This window comes from Paroedura picta, chromosome 10 (genome assembly GCF_049243985.1).
Source record: "Paroedura picta isolate Pp20150507F chromosome 10, Ppicta_v3.0, whole genome shotgun sequence".
Classification (NCBI taxonomy): domain Eukaryota; kingdom Metazoa; phylum Chordata; class Lepidosauria; order Squamata; family Gekkonidae; genus Paroedura; species Paroedura picta.
In genome coordinates this window covers 16,368,314-16,385,690 of record NC_135378.1, presented here as the reverse complement: position 1 = coordinate 16,385,690, position 17,377 = coordinate 16,368,314, and the positions used below count along the sequence as shown (strand labels likewise).

Below are 17,377 nucleotides of genomic sequence, written 5' to 3'. Positions count from 1 at the left end.
GCTTGCTCCCGTGATATAAAATTAAGTTTGTGACACATTAGGTTCTAACATACACTCACTCTAATATACCTCGGGGCTACAGAGTCAGCAGGGAAGATAAGACAAAATGTGTCCAGCCTATGCAATCGCCTCCCCAAAGACTCTGTTCCTCTTTGCTCGGTCCGGACTTGCAAAGTCATCCATCACGTTGACCCGATATCAGGTGCCTAACTGGGGATGGGGGAGCCGATAAGTGTGTCCTCCCACCCAGAGACATACTAGGAAGAGTCTGCTACTTTGACTGCTGCTTCTGCTGCTGCTTATGGTGAAACAGCACAGTTGCTGCTAGGGCACCCCAGAGCTGCCTTCCTTTCCCCCTTAAGGTCTGGCTGCCCTCAGACCGGGCTGCTGAAAGCCGCCCAAGAAGGGACACTCTGTCTGATTAACCGGCGGAGGTAGAGAAAGAGAGAGCGGGAGCAACCGTGAGGCGTCTTGATCCCTCGCTAAGAGGTGTAACTTTAAACTGGCAACTGCTAGTTTGGGGATTTTAGTTTCCTGGAAACCAGGACTGCAGGCAGCATGTTTTTTTCCATGAGCTCAGCGACGCTCCTGCCCCTGGTCGCGGGAAAGAAGGCAGAGCCACAACCACCTCCCCAGAAACATGCACTGCCCCCCCCCCAGCTAACACACAAGCCCAAGAGATGCCCTGCTGGACTCTCCGACGCAGGTTTGGGAGGCAGAAAGACGAGGGAGGTAGCGCCCATCCAGGCTCTCAGGAACGCTTCCCTGTAACTGGAGCATCCCCACCTTCTTCGGAAGCTCCTGATCCTGCCAAGGCAACTTTTGACCATCCTCAGGTATACCCCCCAGCCCAGCCCAGCCGGCACCCGGGGGCAGCCCCTTCCCCAAGGGCCTGCTCTGCTGGCCTGTCGCCGTCCCCCGGCCAAGCAGTGCGCCTGAGAAGGGCCAGTCCAAGCCCCCCAGGCAAGGAGAACCACTCTTTGCCCCCTCAGCCACCCACCAATCAGGGGAAGGGGAGCCCTCTTCCCCCCTTCCAGCTTGGCTTCCCACCTTTTTTTAAAAAAAGGGGGCAACCCGAAATGGTTTTCTTGGGGAGGGGGGTCCCGCCTCACCCAGTCATCAAAGTTCAGTCTGAGGGGGGCGGGGGCAACCTGCCTGTCCAGCTGTGGGGGGGGGGGGGGAAGAAGGGGAGCCGGTGGCTTCTCCCCAAAGGGGCTCAGAAGGGGGGGCTGGGGAGGGGAGGGGGCTGCGAGGGCGGCCCCAAGAGCTGGCAGAGTTCTCCCCGAAGCCCCCCGCCCCTTCCTCCTCCTCCTCCTCGTGGGAAAAGGGGGCGTGAGGGGGGGACGGGCACAGCCCTCCGAGGGAGGAAGCCCCCCACCCCAGACGTCGCTCCGAGAGGGGCAGGGGCATCCTCCTCCTCCTCCTCCTCCTCCTTGCCGTCGCAACTCCGCTCCCCGGGGGCGCCGAGTGGGAGCGCGCCCCTGCCCACCTGCCCACCTGCCCGTCCTCCCGCGGGGCGCTTACCTGGGGGCCGAAGGGGGCTTCCCAGGGGGCGGCCAGGGTGCAGAAGGGCGCCGCGGCGGCGGCGGAGAGGGAGAAGGCGGCATCCTCGGAGAGCCCGCAGCCGGCCATGCCTGCCTGCCTGCCTGCCTCTCGCTGGCTGCCCGCGGGCGCTCGGGGACGACGGCGCGCGGATGCCTGGCTGGCCGGCCCCGAGGAGGGCGCAACTCTCCGGGCTGCTGCTGCTGCTGCTGCGGAGGCGGCTGGCGGGCGGGCGGGCGGGCGGTGCGGCCGCGGCGGGCAGGAGTGCGGCTCTTCGGAGCGGCGCCGTCAGGAGGCACCGGCGGGATCACGTGGGCGCGCTTCCTCCGCCGCGGCTGCCGAGGGACAGCGGGCGGTGCGCTCGGCGGGCGGGCGAGAGGGAGGGAGGGGACGGGAGGGGACGGGCGCGCGCCGCACGGGCACCCTGCCCGGCCTTGCCAACCCCCCGCCGGGAGAACAGGCCCGCCGCGGGCGCTACACCTGAGCCCGCGCCGCCGGGCCTCTGAGCATACGCAGAGGGCGGCCGCGAACGGGCGGAGGCCAACGGGAGGGCTCGTCTCCCGAGCGACCCCCTGGCTGACTCCGCTCCGCGACCCGCGAGTCGCCCCGTCCGCCCCGCAGAGGGCGCCCCGTCGCCCCGCTCGCAGGATCGCCCGAGGGCAACTCCGCAGCGCCCTTCCCGCGCCCGGGCCCCACTTCCCCCCCGGCCTGGCGGATGCCGGCGCCCTCCCCGCCGAGGGACCTTGCCTGGGCCCGGCCCCAACGCGCACGGGAGGCGCTTGAGCCGTCAGAAGTCAGGGCCGGCCTGGCAGCAGCGCCCGCCGTCCCGCATGGCAAGAGGCGGTGCAAACGCGCGTCCCCGGCCTCGGCCGCCTGGAGCCCGGCGGTCCGCGCTGCGTGGGGCGGCAGGGCGCTCTCCCTTCGGCCGCCACGGGCCAGACGGCGCGTCCGGAGGGGCCCTTCGTTTTGGCCCCGGAGCCTCTTGCGTTTCCCTCGCGGCTTCACGGGGCTTTGCAAGGGCGACGTCTTCCATCAAGCAGGATTTCACAGGCGGTCGCTTCCTGGAAGTCGCCCTGCTTTCTAAAGTAAGGCGACCAGATTGTAACATTGGTAAAGCGGGACACCATTGACCGGGGGGGGGGGGGGATCTTGATTTTTAAAAAATGGTCTATAGGGAGCAACAAAAAGTTTCATAGAACGCCAAAATAGTCTTGTAATATATATATTTTAAAATTTCAACATAAGTACAATTTGCCACCTTACCATTTGCCACCTGGTCACCTTAGCCTAAAGGGGGCGGGGTGGGGACACCTGGTTACAAAGAGCAGCCACATCGGCCAGCCCTACAGCTACCTGCGAAGAAATGCAGCTGGGAAATTAAAAAAGGCCTGATAATGGGTTAGAATCATAGAATGATAGAGTTGGAAGGGACCATCTAGTCCAGGGGTAGTCAAACTGCGGCCCTCCAGATGTCCATGGACTACAATTCCCAGGAGCCCCCTGCCAGCATTCGCTGGCAGTGGGCTCATGGGAATTGTAGTCCATGGACATCTGGAGGGCCTCAGTTTGACTACCCCTGATCTAGTCCAACCCCCTGCATTATGCAGGACATCCCAATCGCTCATCCACTCTAACCTGCCACCCCCTTGAGCTTTCACAGAAGCAGCCTCTCCATCCAGCCTCTGTTTAAAAATTTCCGAAGATGGAGAACCCACCACCTCCCGAGGAAGCCTGTTCCACTGAGAAACCGCTCTGACTGTCAGGAACTTCCTCCTGATGTTGAGAAAAGAAGTCAGGAAGAAGGGGACTGATAACACCCAAAACTCACCAAGCCACCCCGGAGAATGTGCAGCATTATTTCTCCCCAAGGGCTACCTGGTGTGCCCACATTGTTTCCAAGGAAATACCCTCCCCCCCCAAAAAAAATCAGAGAACCAGTGTCTGAGAAGGGCATTAGAACAGGGACAGCACCAACTTTGCTGCGAAAGCTCACTGTGTGACCATGGGTCAGTCCTTCCGTCTCAATCTAAACCCACCTCGCAGGATTGTTGTGAAGATAAATCAGAGGCGAGAATAATGTGGCAAGCCAGTTGGGACCCCACCCCCCCAGAAGGAAGCTACATTGATGTGGCCCCCCTTTAATCCTCCCCCTATGAGCTGGGGGAAGGTTGGATGCCAGTGTCTTGGATGGGTTATGTTTTTAGATGCGAGAAGTTTTCTGGTGGGTTTTAATGTGGAGTTTTATATTTTGTTTTATAATCTGTCAGCCACCACAAGCCAGTGCATGGGAGTGGCGGGGCAGAAGCTGAATGAATGAATGAATGAATGAATGAATGAATGTATGAATGAATGAATGAATGAATGAATGAATGAATGAATGAATGAATGAATGAATGAAGTTTCAGATGTCACCTCCGTGCATTGATTTACAAAGCCAAAGCCCTACTTGTTACTTGACTCAGGAAAACTTTTTAGGCTGGGAAAAGTTGGCGGGGGGGGGGCGGGGCAGGGGGCAAGCCCCAACATGTGTTTCCAATTTAACTTCAGGTGAGATTTCCATAGCAGCTCTATTTAATGCACACCTAAAACCCCACCTGGTTTGACCAGTCCCAGGGATCCATAGAATGACCAGAGAGGGCACCCCAGTCCCACCACATATCTTAAGTCCCACCACATATCTTGAGAGCCAGTTTGGTGTAGTGGTTAGGAGTGCGGACTTCTAATCTGACATGCCAGGTTCGATTCTGCACTCCTCCACATGCAACCAGCTGGGTGACCTTGGGCTCGCCACAGCACTGATAAAATTGTTCTGACCGAGCAGTGATATCAGGGCTCTCTCAGCCTCACCCACCTCACGGGGTGTTTGTTGTGGGGAGAGGAATGGGAAGGCGACTGTAAGCCGCTTTGAGCCTCCTTCGGGTAGGGAAAAGCGGCATATAAGAACCAACTCTTCTTCTTCTTCTTCTAAGTGTTCAGGGGGGCTGCCGTAAATACTCTGCTGCTTCGAAGGGCTTAATTACTAGTCGAAATTGCCTTCCTACTAGAAACAGTGTTCAGGAATAAGAAGCAGCAGAGTAAGGTATCTTCTTCCCAGATGTCCAAGAACATTTTGTTATTCCAAAAGAAACTTACAAACACACATGCCCCTTATATGGCAACACAGGGCTAAACCAGTGTTGAGTTACATAAATTTTTCACATCAAAGCTGCTTTCTATCAAAATTAGGTGCTCTGGCAGCGCACCTGAAGCTGCCTTCTACTGAATCAGACCCTGGTCCATCCAAGTCAGTATTGTCTACTCTGAGTGTCAGCAGCTCTCCAGGGTCTCAGGTCAAGGTCTTTTTGTCTGTCACCTGACCCTTTGAACTGAAGGTCCCAGGGATTAGACATAGAATCAGAGTTGGAAGGGATCTCCTGGGTCATCTAGTCCAACCCCCTGCACTATGCAGGACACTCACATCCCAATCGCTCATCCACTATAACCTGCCACCCCCTTGAACCTTCACAGAATCAGCCTCTCCATCAGATGGCTATCCAGCCTCTGTTTTAAAATTTCCAAAGATGGAGAATCCACCACCTCCCGAGGAAGCCTGTTCCACTGAGAAACCGCTCTGTCAGGAACTTCTTCTGGATGTTTAGACGGAATTTCTTTTGCATTAATTTCATCCCATTGGTTCTGGGATTCAGATCCCTCCTGAAACCTTCTAGCATGCAAAACAAATGCTCTATCACTGAGCCAAAGTCCTTCTCCAATGATGCATGCCCAAGATTAACAAGTGAGATCTTATAATGCCCTGGCTATTCAAAGTATCAGAACTTGCTGGGATTCAAATTACAGAGAATGTTTGTTATTCTACCCAACTGTTGACACTTGCCTAACTTTTGAAGGATCTCCACAGGGTTTCCCAACCACTGTCCCATGGTCCTGTATGACAAAGCCCCCTCAATGGTACCATGGCATGAGGATTCCCCTTCCCCCTGTCTGCTGTTTCCAGCTCCAAGCAAAAAGGAAGGAATAAGTTTTATCAAGTCAACCTGCACCCTCACAAAGTGGCCAGTGATTAGTCTGGAGGGGGAGGGGGCTTGGCTATTTAAGCCTTTGCCCTCCGAAGCTCCTCCCACTTCTGGGTAGGTGGGGCAGGGAAGCGTTGGCCAGCTGACATCACTTCCTGGTACATCAAAGTCTGAGAAACATTGCAACAGTACTTCCTTGGTCAAAATGAAAAGAGCTCCTGACTGCAGCTGAACAGGGGAGGGGAGATGGGAAGTTAACTCTGATGAATAGCCATCTTTAATGTACTGGGGATTTTATGGGCTGGGTTGTTTTATTCGTTTATTGGAAACCGCCACGAGTTTTTGAGAGTGGTGCTATATAAACTAAAATACGAACGGATGGATGGAGGGATGAATGAATTGTTGGAAAAAGTTCATCCACCATGATCAAAACCAGCTGAAATAGTCCTTGAGTAGAAGCAGGTATGCAAAGCCTACCAAACAGAGGAAACTGAGGCCAGCCCAGCAATAGAAGTTTCCAAGGACATGGGCACTTCAGGTCAACTTCAGGTCAACTGGGTAAGGCTGGGCTAGGAGATGTTTTGGTAGAACAGTGACATTATCAGTTCTGATTATAAGAGGGTAAGCCCGTCTGGCTTTGACAACATTAGTAACAATTTAGACGAACAAAAACATGATCAGCAAAAGATGAATCCCGGGCATGCCAAACCAACTATAATATAATGATAATATAATGATAATAAAGTAAAAAAATATGGTAATAATTAAGGTAATGTGGAGACCCAGGCCCTGATGGAGCTGACAGTTCCACAGGGCCTGTAAAATGCCCCTGACCCACAAGGTCTATAGTTGAGGTCACGCCAGTCCAGAAATTCTATGGGCCTCCTCTCCTCTCCTCTCCTCTCCTCTCCTCTCCTCTCCTCTCCTCTCCTCTCCTCTCCTCTCCTCTCCTCTCCTCTCCTCTCCTCTCCTCTCCTCTCCTCTCCTCTCCTCTCCTCTCCTCTCCTCTCCTCGTTTCTCCCCCTATTCCTTTCCATAGGGGGTATTTTGCCACCATAATAACAGAAAATCACCAGCTGAACGATGGCTATGGAATTTTACTGAATTTTATTATGCTGAATTTGATGATTTTAGTTTTAAGTGTTGCATAACTGCTGTTAACTGCCCTGAGCCCACCCTTGGGGAGGTCTACAAATTGAACTATAAAATAAACAAATGAAAACAGTGGTTCTCAACCTAGGGGTCAGGACCCCTTTTAGGGATCGAACGACCCCTTCACAGGGGTTGTGGCAGGGCAAACAGCTTGGCTGTGGGGGGTGCCATCTAAACAACAACATTGCGGGGTAGATCGAGATAGAGCGTTCGTCTGTCGGGAGCAGCGGAAAAGAGCAAGATCAGCATGGTGAGACGAGAGGCAGAACTGAACTGAGAAACCCCCGGAAAAAAACTAGTTTATATACAATCATGGACAATGGATCTTCACGCCATTGGTCAGTTTTGGTGTAATTTATGTGAAAGAAACCTTGCATGATTTTATGGTTGGGGGTCACCACAACATGAGGAACTGCATTAAAGGGTCGCAATATTGGGAAGGTTGAGAACCACTGCATTAGGGGAAAGGGGAAGCACTTTTAAAGGAAAGCTCTCTTGTCTATTTCATTGGTGCTGCTGAAATGTTGATGCAAACCCTGTGAGTACATAAAACCAAATTGGCACATTAGCCCATACCGAGCCTGGATGAGCGAGGCTAGCCCAATCTTGCCCGTTCCTGGAAGCTAAGCAGCCGGCATACGGTGTTACAGACGGAGAAATGGAAAACTTCACATTTGTAACTCATACGAAACACCACCTGTATGTTGCCATAAGCGGCTGATCGATACTGGCTGTTCAGCCAAAGCAGCAACATATGAATTGCTCTTGACTGCAAATTAAAGTGATGGGAAGCAGAAAAGTAATGGAAACATTCTTTGAAAGCAAATTGAAAACTGCCAAGAGATAAGAGAGCAAGATAAATGGATTCAGGTGTCGTAGTTGTTCATCTGAAGTGCATAAAAGATCTCTTTGGATTCGACATGATCGAGTGCGCAGCTAAATAAACGGGGTTTTTGTGTGTGTGTGTGTGTCTGTGTCTTCAAGTGGAAGCAGCCATTGATGAGTCTAATAACCTCCCCGTAATAAGAAACTTTCCACATTACTGTAGTTATTAAAATGAAGCGATAATTGAATGCCCTCCTCAGGCCTCTTAACAGCGCTTCTCCATCAACGTAATTGATGGTTAGTCTTTTGCACCCCAATAAATGGCAAAAATGAACAATGATGCCATTTCAGCCAAACCTGCAGGAAAAGCCTTGAACTGCATTAGGAAAACTGCAACTCCTTTTTTGCGGGGGCAAAAAATAGCACCGTTTTCGGAGGTGGTTTGTTGTTGTTTTTAGGGGAAGGTTAACGTATGTTTTTACCCTAAAACTTGCACATGGATGTTTTTGCACCTCCTGCAAAGAAAGAAAAGAACGTTGGAAAAACTGGTTGGCTTTTATGTTGTATGAGACGGGGTTGCATCAATATATGCTCCAAACACCAGAAGATCCACAGTGGCTTAAAGCCTTTGTTTCCTTTCTGTTCCCCTAAAATCTCCCATCTCCTTCACTTTTGCCTGTTGAGCCATCTTTTCCTTCTGAGCTCTCAGCCTCCTAAGAAGTTCTTTATAAAATCGGGTTCTGTAGACAGACCTGTTCTCTCTCCAGGTCTGGGGCGAAGGGGGAAATACGACGCAAGGTCACAGCACACATGCACACAAGAAGGCCTGTAAAAACCGCTAATTCAGGAACACGCTCCAGTTTTATTCATTGGTACTTTTTTAAAAAATATCTGTACCAGAACCAAAAAGAATTAAAGACGCTGGTAGAATATTGCAGGGACAGTCATACAAAAGTGATCCTAAACCAGTTTCTTCTTCGCTTCAGCGGCTGCCAACAAATTCAGAGCCCTGGTCTTGGCTGTCAAATTCACCACCAGCAGGAATTCAGTTCGGTTCAGTGGTGGCCAAACTGTGGCTCTCTAGAGGTCCATGGATCACAATTCCCATAAGCCCTACTGGCACAGTTTGGCCACCCCTGGCATGGGATTCTATGCCAAAGGAGACCCAAGAGGGCTCCACTATAATCTCACAAACACCCCAAGATGTAATTTAGGTTTAGAGAAACAACTGGGCCCAGGGTCACCCATTGTTGCAGTTTGCACCTGAATCTGACAGCTTTTGGCCTGACCTACTCCCTCATCTCCTTAATCCATCTTGGTCTCCCTGATTGGGCTGAAAGACCAGATACAAATGTTGTCATAAGTCAGCTGTGACGGAGATTTCTCCTATGCCCTCCCCTTCCCCCGGTGAAATTTAAGTTTGATAGAAAAGGGGAAAGGGAATGATTTGGCGGAGGGGGAATGCTGAAGGTGCCATTTAAATTGCCCCTCAGCATCTGTCGTCACACAGATCCTGGTTTGCAGAATGTAAGGACCATCCTTGGACAAAAGGCATGCTTGGCTTGCATGTTGGCTCTTGATTTTAAAAAAAACAACAACAACACACCAACTGACCCAATGACAAAAATGTACACGTAGAAATGATGTAAGAATCCACTGCTACGGAATGACCTGGAGCCATAGAACTGTTTGCCAATGTCTTATGAGCACTATTCCACATTTTGAAATGCTTCTAAAACTTCAGCTTAGGATGTCCGGAAAGGCCGTGGAAGGTAAAAATGACACCATTTGGGGGAACAAAATATGAAAAATCCGACTCTTTCAAGTTGTCACCTTTTAAAGTGGTGCACATGCTTCGAGGCTAAAAATAATGAGCATTCCTGTAAATGGGTGCTGTGAAAGAAGATAAAAAGCCATTTTTGCTAATGTAAAATGAAAAGCTGTTTTTTTCTTCCTGTTGGTCTGAAAATGTGAATTAACAAAGAGGTTTATTAAATAGGCAGGTACGTGTGGAATTCTTTATTGCAACTCCAGGATGGCTTAAGCGTGTATTTGAGTCCTTGGAAAGTAAAATAGCAACCAGCATGGGATATAAAACCAGGGACTCCCTATTTTTACTGATATTGGGGGAAATCTAACACTTACACCTTGAATACAACTTTTAAAGGTGTCGCTGGGTTCAAACGTTATTCAAAATGCGAGCTTTTGTGAGCAAAGTGTAAGGTGCGTGTGAAAGCTTACACCTTGAATAAAACTTGGTGGGTCTTTAAGGGGCTGCTGGACTCAGACTTTGTAATGAAGTCCTAAATCAGAACAGATAATTTTAGGGCTACCCACTCCGATCAGCTTAACCTGTAAATTAATGAATTAAAACGTGTGGAAATGAGAATTAAGAGCATGTATTTATGGGGTTTTTAAGAGCCTCTTGTGGCGCAGAGTGGTAAGGCAGCAGACATGCAGTCTGAAAGCTTTGCCCATGAGGCTGGGAGTTCGATCCCAGCAGCCGGCTCAAGGGTGACTCAGCCTTCCAGGGCCGGTAAAATGAGTACCCAGCTTGCTGGGGGGTAAACAGTAATGACTGGGGAAGGCACTGGCAAACCACCCCGTATTGAGTCTGCCATGAAAACTCTAGAGGGCGTCACCCCAAGGGTCAGACATGACCCAGTGCTTGCACAGGGGATACCTTTACCTTTATTTATGGGGTTTACTTTGCTGCTATGAGCTTCCTTGTAGGGCACGGCAGCAGCTCCCCTCTGCTCACAGCCATGTTCTTGCTGTCTGCCGTATCTCAAAGAGGCACCTGTTTTGATAGCGTGCAATCCTCTGGAGATTTACTCTGGAGTCAGCCCCACTAAGTTCAGTGGGATCTACACTCTGGTAAGCATGCAAAGGATGCTATATTAATTGGAAAACATTTTGCAGGCGGCAAAAGAATTCCTCCAAACCATTTATCCCCGGCCCTTATTAGCAACATTCATCTGAAGCCCCCCCTTCCCCGCCCCCTTGCTTCTCCACTAGGCAATTGTGGCCTTGCTCTCTGCACAGAGAGGAAGGTTTATTTGATTTAGTACTAAAAATGTAAGAATTCATCGCAGAGGCATTTCCTACGCAAAGACCACCTGAAAGGCTACATGGTATTTAAAATACAAAGCTAAGCTGCTTAAATTAATACCTATTTAAAGCATGCACAATTAGAAGAACACTCTTTTAATTGCTGGTTTTCCCTTATCACCGGTACTAAAAGCTACATTCCCCCAAGGAGAAACAAAAGGAATCCAAATGTGTGCGTGAAAAGATCTGCTTGTTTCCACCACCTCTTATTTAAGAAGCACAAGTTATAAAGAGTGGAAAGGACACTTTATAAAGCTGCCATTCCTTATGGCTTGGGACCTTGTAAACTTTTATTAGAAGTGCGCTATTGATCTGAAGGACGCTACTCTAGATAGCTCCTGAACACAATGTACACTCATGAATAATTCTTACATTGGCCAAATTTAGAAAAATGGGGTGGATCCATCCATGCGTGTAAAATTCTGTGCATTTCCTGAATTCGGCAGGGGGCTGGACTAGATGACCCTGGAGAAACCTTCCAACTCTATGGTTCTAGGATTCTATCGCAAGCAGAAGGAACATGGATATTTCTGTTGTTCTCCTCTTTCTAGCAAACCCTTCTAACCATAGAAAACTAGATTCCAGGAGTCACAGTACCTATACGGAATAATGGAAGACCTGTAGGAAAAGGCAGGGTGGCCAAACTGCGGCTCTCTAAATGTCCATGGACAACAATTCCCATGAGCCCCTGCCACACCTTTCCCTCTCCACACCACAGCCAACCCCTGACCGCATGATTATGTATCTAGTTGCTAGGATTCAAAAGGGTGTTCAAAAGGAGCAACCAACAACAATCCAAACTGCTGGCTCCAGAGGAGAGGACACGCAGTAATGGGTTTAAACTTCAAGTACAACGATATAGGCTAGATATCAGGAAAAGGTTTTTCACAGTCAGAGTCGTTCAGCAGTGGAATAGGCTGCCTAAGGAGGTGGTGAGCTCCCCCTCACTGGCAGTCTTCAAGCAAAGGTTGGATACACACTTTTCTTGGATGCTTTAGGATGCTTTGGGCTGATCCTGCATTGAGCAGGGGGTGGGACTAGATGGCCTGTATGGCCCCTTCCAACTCTATGATACTATGATTTTAAACTCCTTTGGATCCATGAACATTCAGTTATCTCAGGAAGACATTTTTGGGTGCAAAGAATACTCAGCCTGATTTGTAACCTCCTCCCCCTCCCCCCACATTAGGGCAAGGCACAGTCAAAGAACCTGACCCATGGTTTGGCATGAATTGGCATCCAATAATTAGCAAAAGGGGCAGCAGACTCGAATTACAAACAACAGCTTGCAGTGAGTTTTGCAAATCGCAGCTTTGTACCAACTCCGGTTTGACATGAACTAACAAACCGGCGGAACAACAATATGCTTTTGCTATTAGAAAAATAATTTTTGAAAGTTTCTAAACTGATCTGGAGAAGCTTGAATGTTGTCCAAGGTTCTTTCATCAGGAGACAGACAGGCAAGTTTAGCATCTATTTGGTGGCCCCGGTGAGTGCAGGAAGGCAGGGTGTACATGTTGTGAATAAATAATACATTTGTTCAGTGCTCTTTGGCCACGCACAAGAAAGCCTCGGCTCAGCCTCTCATCTGGAGAACCGGGTTTGATTCCCCACTCTTCCTCCACATCCAGCCGGCTTGGTGACTTTGGGCTGGTCATAGATCTCTGAGAGTTCTCTCAGCCTCCCCTCCCTCACAGGGAGAGAAAGGGAAGGAGAAAGTAAGCCCTTTTGAGCCTCCTCCGGGAAGAGAAAAGCGGCATCTAAGAACCAACTCTTCTTCTTCAGTAATATCAGGGCTCTCTAAGCCTTACCTCCCTCACTGGGTACCTGTTGTGGGGAGAGGAAAGGGAAGGCAACCGTAAGCCGCTTTGAGACTCCTTCGAGTAGAGAAAAGAGGCATCTAAGAACCAACTCTTCTTCTTCTTCTTCAGTAATATCAGGGCAGTCTCAGCCTCACCTACCTCACAGGGTATCTGCTGCGGGGAGAGAAAAGGGAAGGAGAATGTAAGCTCCTTTGAGACTCAGTCTGGTAGTAAGAAGCAGGGTACAAAAGCCCAGCACTCTTCCTCTCACAGAGGGGAACTGGGCATGTTCTAGCACAGGGATTCCCAACTTTTTGGGAACCTGCAAGTCCAAATTGACTTGTTACAGTGACCCATCCAAGGCTGGCCCAAGGTTTATTGGCTCCCTACGCAAGCTCTGATTTCGGCACCCACCTAATCCAGTGTTCTGTTTTCTACAGTGCTTTTGAGAAACCCACAAACAAATTGCACCAAAGGGCCTGCTGCCCTCAGGATGAGCCCCAAGTGAGGGGCATTCTGGCATTTGCAAGCCAACTCACTTGTGTAACCCTCAAGGCACAATTTACCTGATCAACATGCATGTGCAGTGGGGAACAAGCCCTATCTCATATATAATGGGTCAGGGACGGTTTCCAGGGTTTCCAAAATACCAAAGAGAGCAATGGAAAGGGCAGGGGGGGCATTAGGGAGGGCCAGGCCATGACCCACATACAGAGGCTTCATGACCGACTTTGAAGTCCTGACTCACTGGTGGGGAAACACTGCTCTACCCCAGCCTTTCCCATCTTTACCATTGAGAACCCCCTAAGACATTCCTCAGGCTTTAAGAAACCCCAGAAGTGGCACCATCATGCAGAATATAGTTTAGAATAGGGGTAGTCAAACTGCGGCCCTCCAGATGTCCATGGACTACAATTCCCAGAAGCCCCTGCCAGCATTCGCTGGCAGGGGCTTCTGGGAATTGTAGTCCATGGACATCTGGATGGCCGCAGTTTGACTACCCCTGGTTTAGAAGCAGAGCTGTGGACACACCCACCTGGGGACCCTCCACTTCCCACCCCCTCCAGGCCCATCACTGGCCATTTTGGAAGTAGAGGGTCAGTCAGCAAGACCAGATATGGTCATATCACTCAATAAATGTTTAACAAATTTAAAATATATATTAAAAATTATCTCCCGCCCATTCGGGAAACCCTTCCAGGGCCGTCAAGAAACCCTGATTGAAAAAGCATTCTCAGTCTAGATGGACACTCAGTTGACTGAGAGCAACAACGCAGCTCAAAAAGTACAGCCTAAGTTAAGGTGACCAGATTTTAAGATTGGTAAAGCAGGACACCATTGACCGGGGGGGGGGGGGGGGGGGGTTGGTCTCTATGAAAAAATTTAGTCTCTATGAAACAAGTTTTATAGAACGCATATATATATATGCGGTTTAAATCCTGTGGAGCGGATTAAATAAAAGGGTAAGGGCTGTTGGGGAGGAGTTTGGGCGGGATAAAAACTCCAGGATAAAAACTCGGAGGGCCCAATCAGGAGCCGCAAAGCAGCTCCTAATTGGGCACTCTGAGGACAATCTGGTCACCTTAGCCTAAGTACAAAACCTGTCATGAGACACACAGGCTCAATGTCAAGCCTACAGGAGTCCTTAGGACTACTCTTCTGTTTATGCTGTGTGTCATCTTGGGCTATCAAATCTCACTGCACTGAACATGAGTATGCATTCACGGGTCTTCAACATAATTCACCTGGCTCCACTAGCCATCGGAGTAGGCCGTTGGCTCCTGTGTAGGCAAGGGCCACTAACCCTTGGCCCTGAAAGCTAAACAAGACGAACGCCCCTCCAGAATTTCCACCCCTTTTGAAGCTCATTACAGCTCACATATTTCCCGTAAATTGCGCAGTAAACACAAACACTGTGATGGAACCAGGATGCTCCAAACATCTATAAAGAGAATGTGAGAATTCCCATGGGCAACAGGCAGCTTGTGAGTGGCCCGCCTCCAAGAGCAAACAGACAACAAGCCAAGTCAATAAAAATCTGTGTTCGCACGACGTGGCCATGGGCTGCATTACTATGGCAGCTTCCGCACGGCCGAGGCATGTTCCAGAGACTAATCTCTCCCTAATAAACCCATAAAAGTCGAGGGGAAAAGATGCCAGCAGCATGAGAATATTTTATTTCTGAAGGAATATTTCTGCTGAAAACTGCCCAACGTCCGAATCCCTGATTTAGGCAACTCATCTTTGTAGCAATGTGGATTTGATTTAAAGTCAGGCCGTCTATGAATTCACATCCCCCCCCCCCCAACTTCTTTTCAGAGGGTTTGGAGCAGGGGTCGTCAAACTGCAGCCCTCCAGATGTCCATGGTCTACAATTCCCATGAGCCCCTGCCAGCATTTGCTGGCAGGGGCTCATGGGAATTGTAGTCCATGGACATCTGGAGGGCTGCAGTTTGACAATCCCTGGTTTGGAGCAAGGTAGCCTTTAAAGGCAAGCCGTTAATTGCAGACAATGATTCCCAGCTAATGCCTGGCTTTCCCAAACCCACTGCAACGACTTGCGTATGTGCCTCTTGACATTGCTCGACATTCATCCCTGTAGCGCCATTAAAGCACCTGTACACCTCTTGTAACGCAGCAGACTGCAATCAGATAAAGAGGAGTATGCAACTGGGCATATGTTCCAAAACGAAAACAAATTTCTCCTTTCTGAACTGGTTTATAAGCTCATGTACAGCCTGCTGCGATTATGTTCTTCCAACTGTTCTCTTCCTTAACTAGAATCCTTACATTTTGTGATCTTGTAGACGCAATTCACCAGTTAACTGTGGGTAATCCCTTCCATCTAGTATTTCTCTAAGATGCAGAGGGTCCGGTTAGATGCAAAATGGGGAGGCACAGCACGGCAATCATATGCAGAAATGGGGAAGGGGCTGTTTTATGGGAGGTCTGTGGGTAAACGAGGGCATGCACAGAAATAATTCAGGGGAAGTCACTTTATGGCAGTCGCAGATCATCCAACTACCTGTGGTCTTTTTCAACCTTTTGACCATGGAGGAGCCCCTGAAATGATTCTTCAGGCTTCAAGGAGGCCTGGAAGCGGTGTCAGCTGGTCACACCTGCCTGTCATTGCCCCTAGAAGTGACATATTACTGAAAGTGACATCACACCAACACCCCATGTTAACAGGCAGGCTCAAGGAAGACTTGCAGGAAGAGAGGAGGTAGTTTAAGGCAGGAGTAGACGTGCCAGCTGCACCTGCTCCTGGGAACACAAACTGTGAGAGAATTCACACTCTGAAGGAGATGGGGTTCAATGCCCGTTTCCCAGCTGTTTCAACGCCAAAATGAAGTGGCCACATATAGCGACGTAAAAAGATGTGCATGCATGGGAGGACACTGAACACCCCCCTTCCCTCATGCCCTTTTCTGACTAAACACAGACTCCCTGGTTTTCATCTAAGTGGGCCCCTCCAACTATTGCTGTTCTGAGAGACATTGAGAGTACAATAACTTACACTGCTCCTGCCCTAGTGTATTTGGCAAATTACGTAAGGAAATCAACTATAGCTTAAAAAAAACACGACTCTTTCTTTCTCAGGAGATAACTCACACCTGACGGTCTCCGGTGTTGGCACTATTTCTCGTCAGTAATCATACACTCATTTGATGACGAAGGTAAACTTGTAATAAATATTTTAATAAGTACCCCTAGGGACGGAAAGCCGTATTAGTGTCGTGGTTAAGAGCAGGTGGCCTCTAATTTGAAGCCAGGAGGTGGTGGGTTCTCCATCTTTGTGGACATTTTAAAACAGAGGCTGAATAGCCATCTAACGGGGAGGCTGCTTCTGTGAAAGCTCAAGGGGGTGGCAGGTTACAGTGGATGAGCGATTGGGATGTGAGTGTCCTGCATAGTGCAGGGGGTTGGACTAGATGACCCTTCCAACTCTATTCTTCTATGAGACTCCTTCAGGTAGCAACAGTGAGATACAGAAACCCAGATCGATCGATTGTCTCTCTGAAACCATATTCATTAAGACTCATGCACTAAGATCACACAAATGTTGACAATGAACCACTTGACCATTAGACCAGGGGTAGTCAACCTGTGGTCCTCCAGATGTCCATGGACTACAATTCCCATGAGCCCCTGCCAGCAAATGCTGGCAGGGGCTCATGGGAATTGTAGTCCATTGACATCTGGAGGACCACAGGTTGACTACCCCTGCATTAGACAAACCAGAAGTTGGTGCTGGAACACTCTGCATTTTAAGACCTCGGTGGCTTCAGCCACATTAGCAAATACACATCAAGATCGTGTTCCTTAATTCATTTATCTGAAAGCAAACCGCTAGCTCATTTCTTAATAACAACATTACGTATTTGTGATAAGCCATCTCTGGATTGATGGGAATAATCCTGTCACAACCTTTATTTGCCAACGACAATTTTAAGGGGGCACCTTCAAAAATTGAGACGCTGCTGATCCTTTCGTAAGAGGTTTGGGGAGGGAGGGGAGGGTTGCTGCTGCAGGTATCAAGGGGAGAGAGTATTCTGTGCATGCCTGCTGCCCTGGCCAAGCTAGCAGAGGGAGGAAACTGAAAGGAATGCACAGGTCGATGTGCTTCGCCAGTCCACGCTTCAGGTGCCGTGCAACGGGAACCTTCCCCACCTGCCACTGAGTCCTGGAGGGCAGCTTGAGGCTGCCTCGTTTCTTCCTCTGGGGAAACTCAAAAGGCTTAGGCGTGGGATACCAACCCACATGTAAAATCAAATGTACCAATGCAATCTGCATTCTTTTCTAGTTCCCTTCATTAATTATCTGAGCGAGTTGAACATAATGAACTGAAACGGACGGACGATTTCAGGCCAAAAGAGAATTCTTCGCTTCTTGACCAAACAGACAGAAATACTAATTTAATATTCCACAACG

At 49.6% G+C, this 17,377-nt stretch overlaps 1 protein-coding gene across 1 annotated transcript in view; it reads right to left on the bottom strand.

Annotated features, from left to right (window-relative positions):
* The window catches only part of PPARGC1A (PPARG coactivator 1 alpha), a 762,252-nt gene extending 760,514 nt beyond the window's left edge, over positions 1-1,738 (bottom strand). Inside the window, exon 1 of the mRNA XM_077301524.1 lies at positions 1,525-1,738. Within this exon, the coding sequence (XP_077157639.1) occupies positions 1,525-1,632 (108 nt within the window). The 5' untranslated portion in view covers positions 1,633-1,738. The remainder of the gene's footprint in view (positions 1-1,524) is intronic.
* Positions 1,739-17,377: the final 15,639 nt, after the last annotated feature.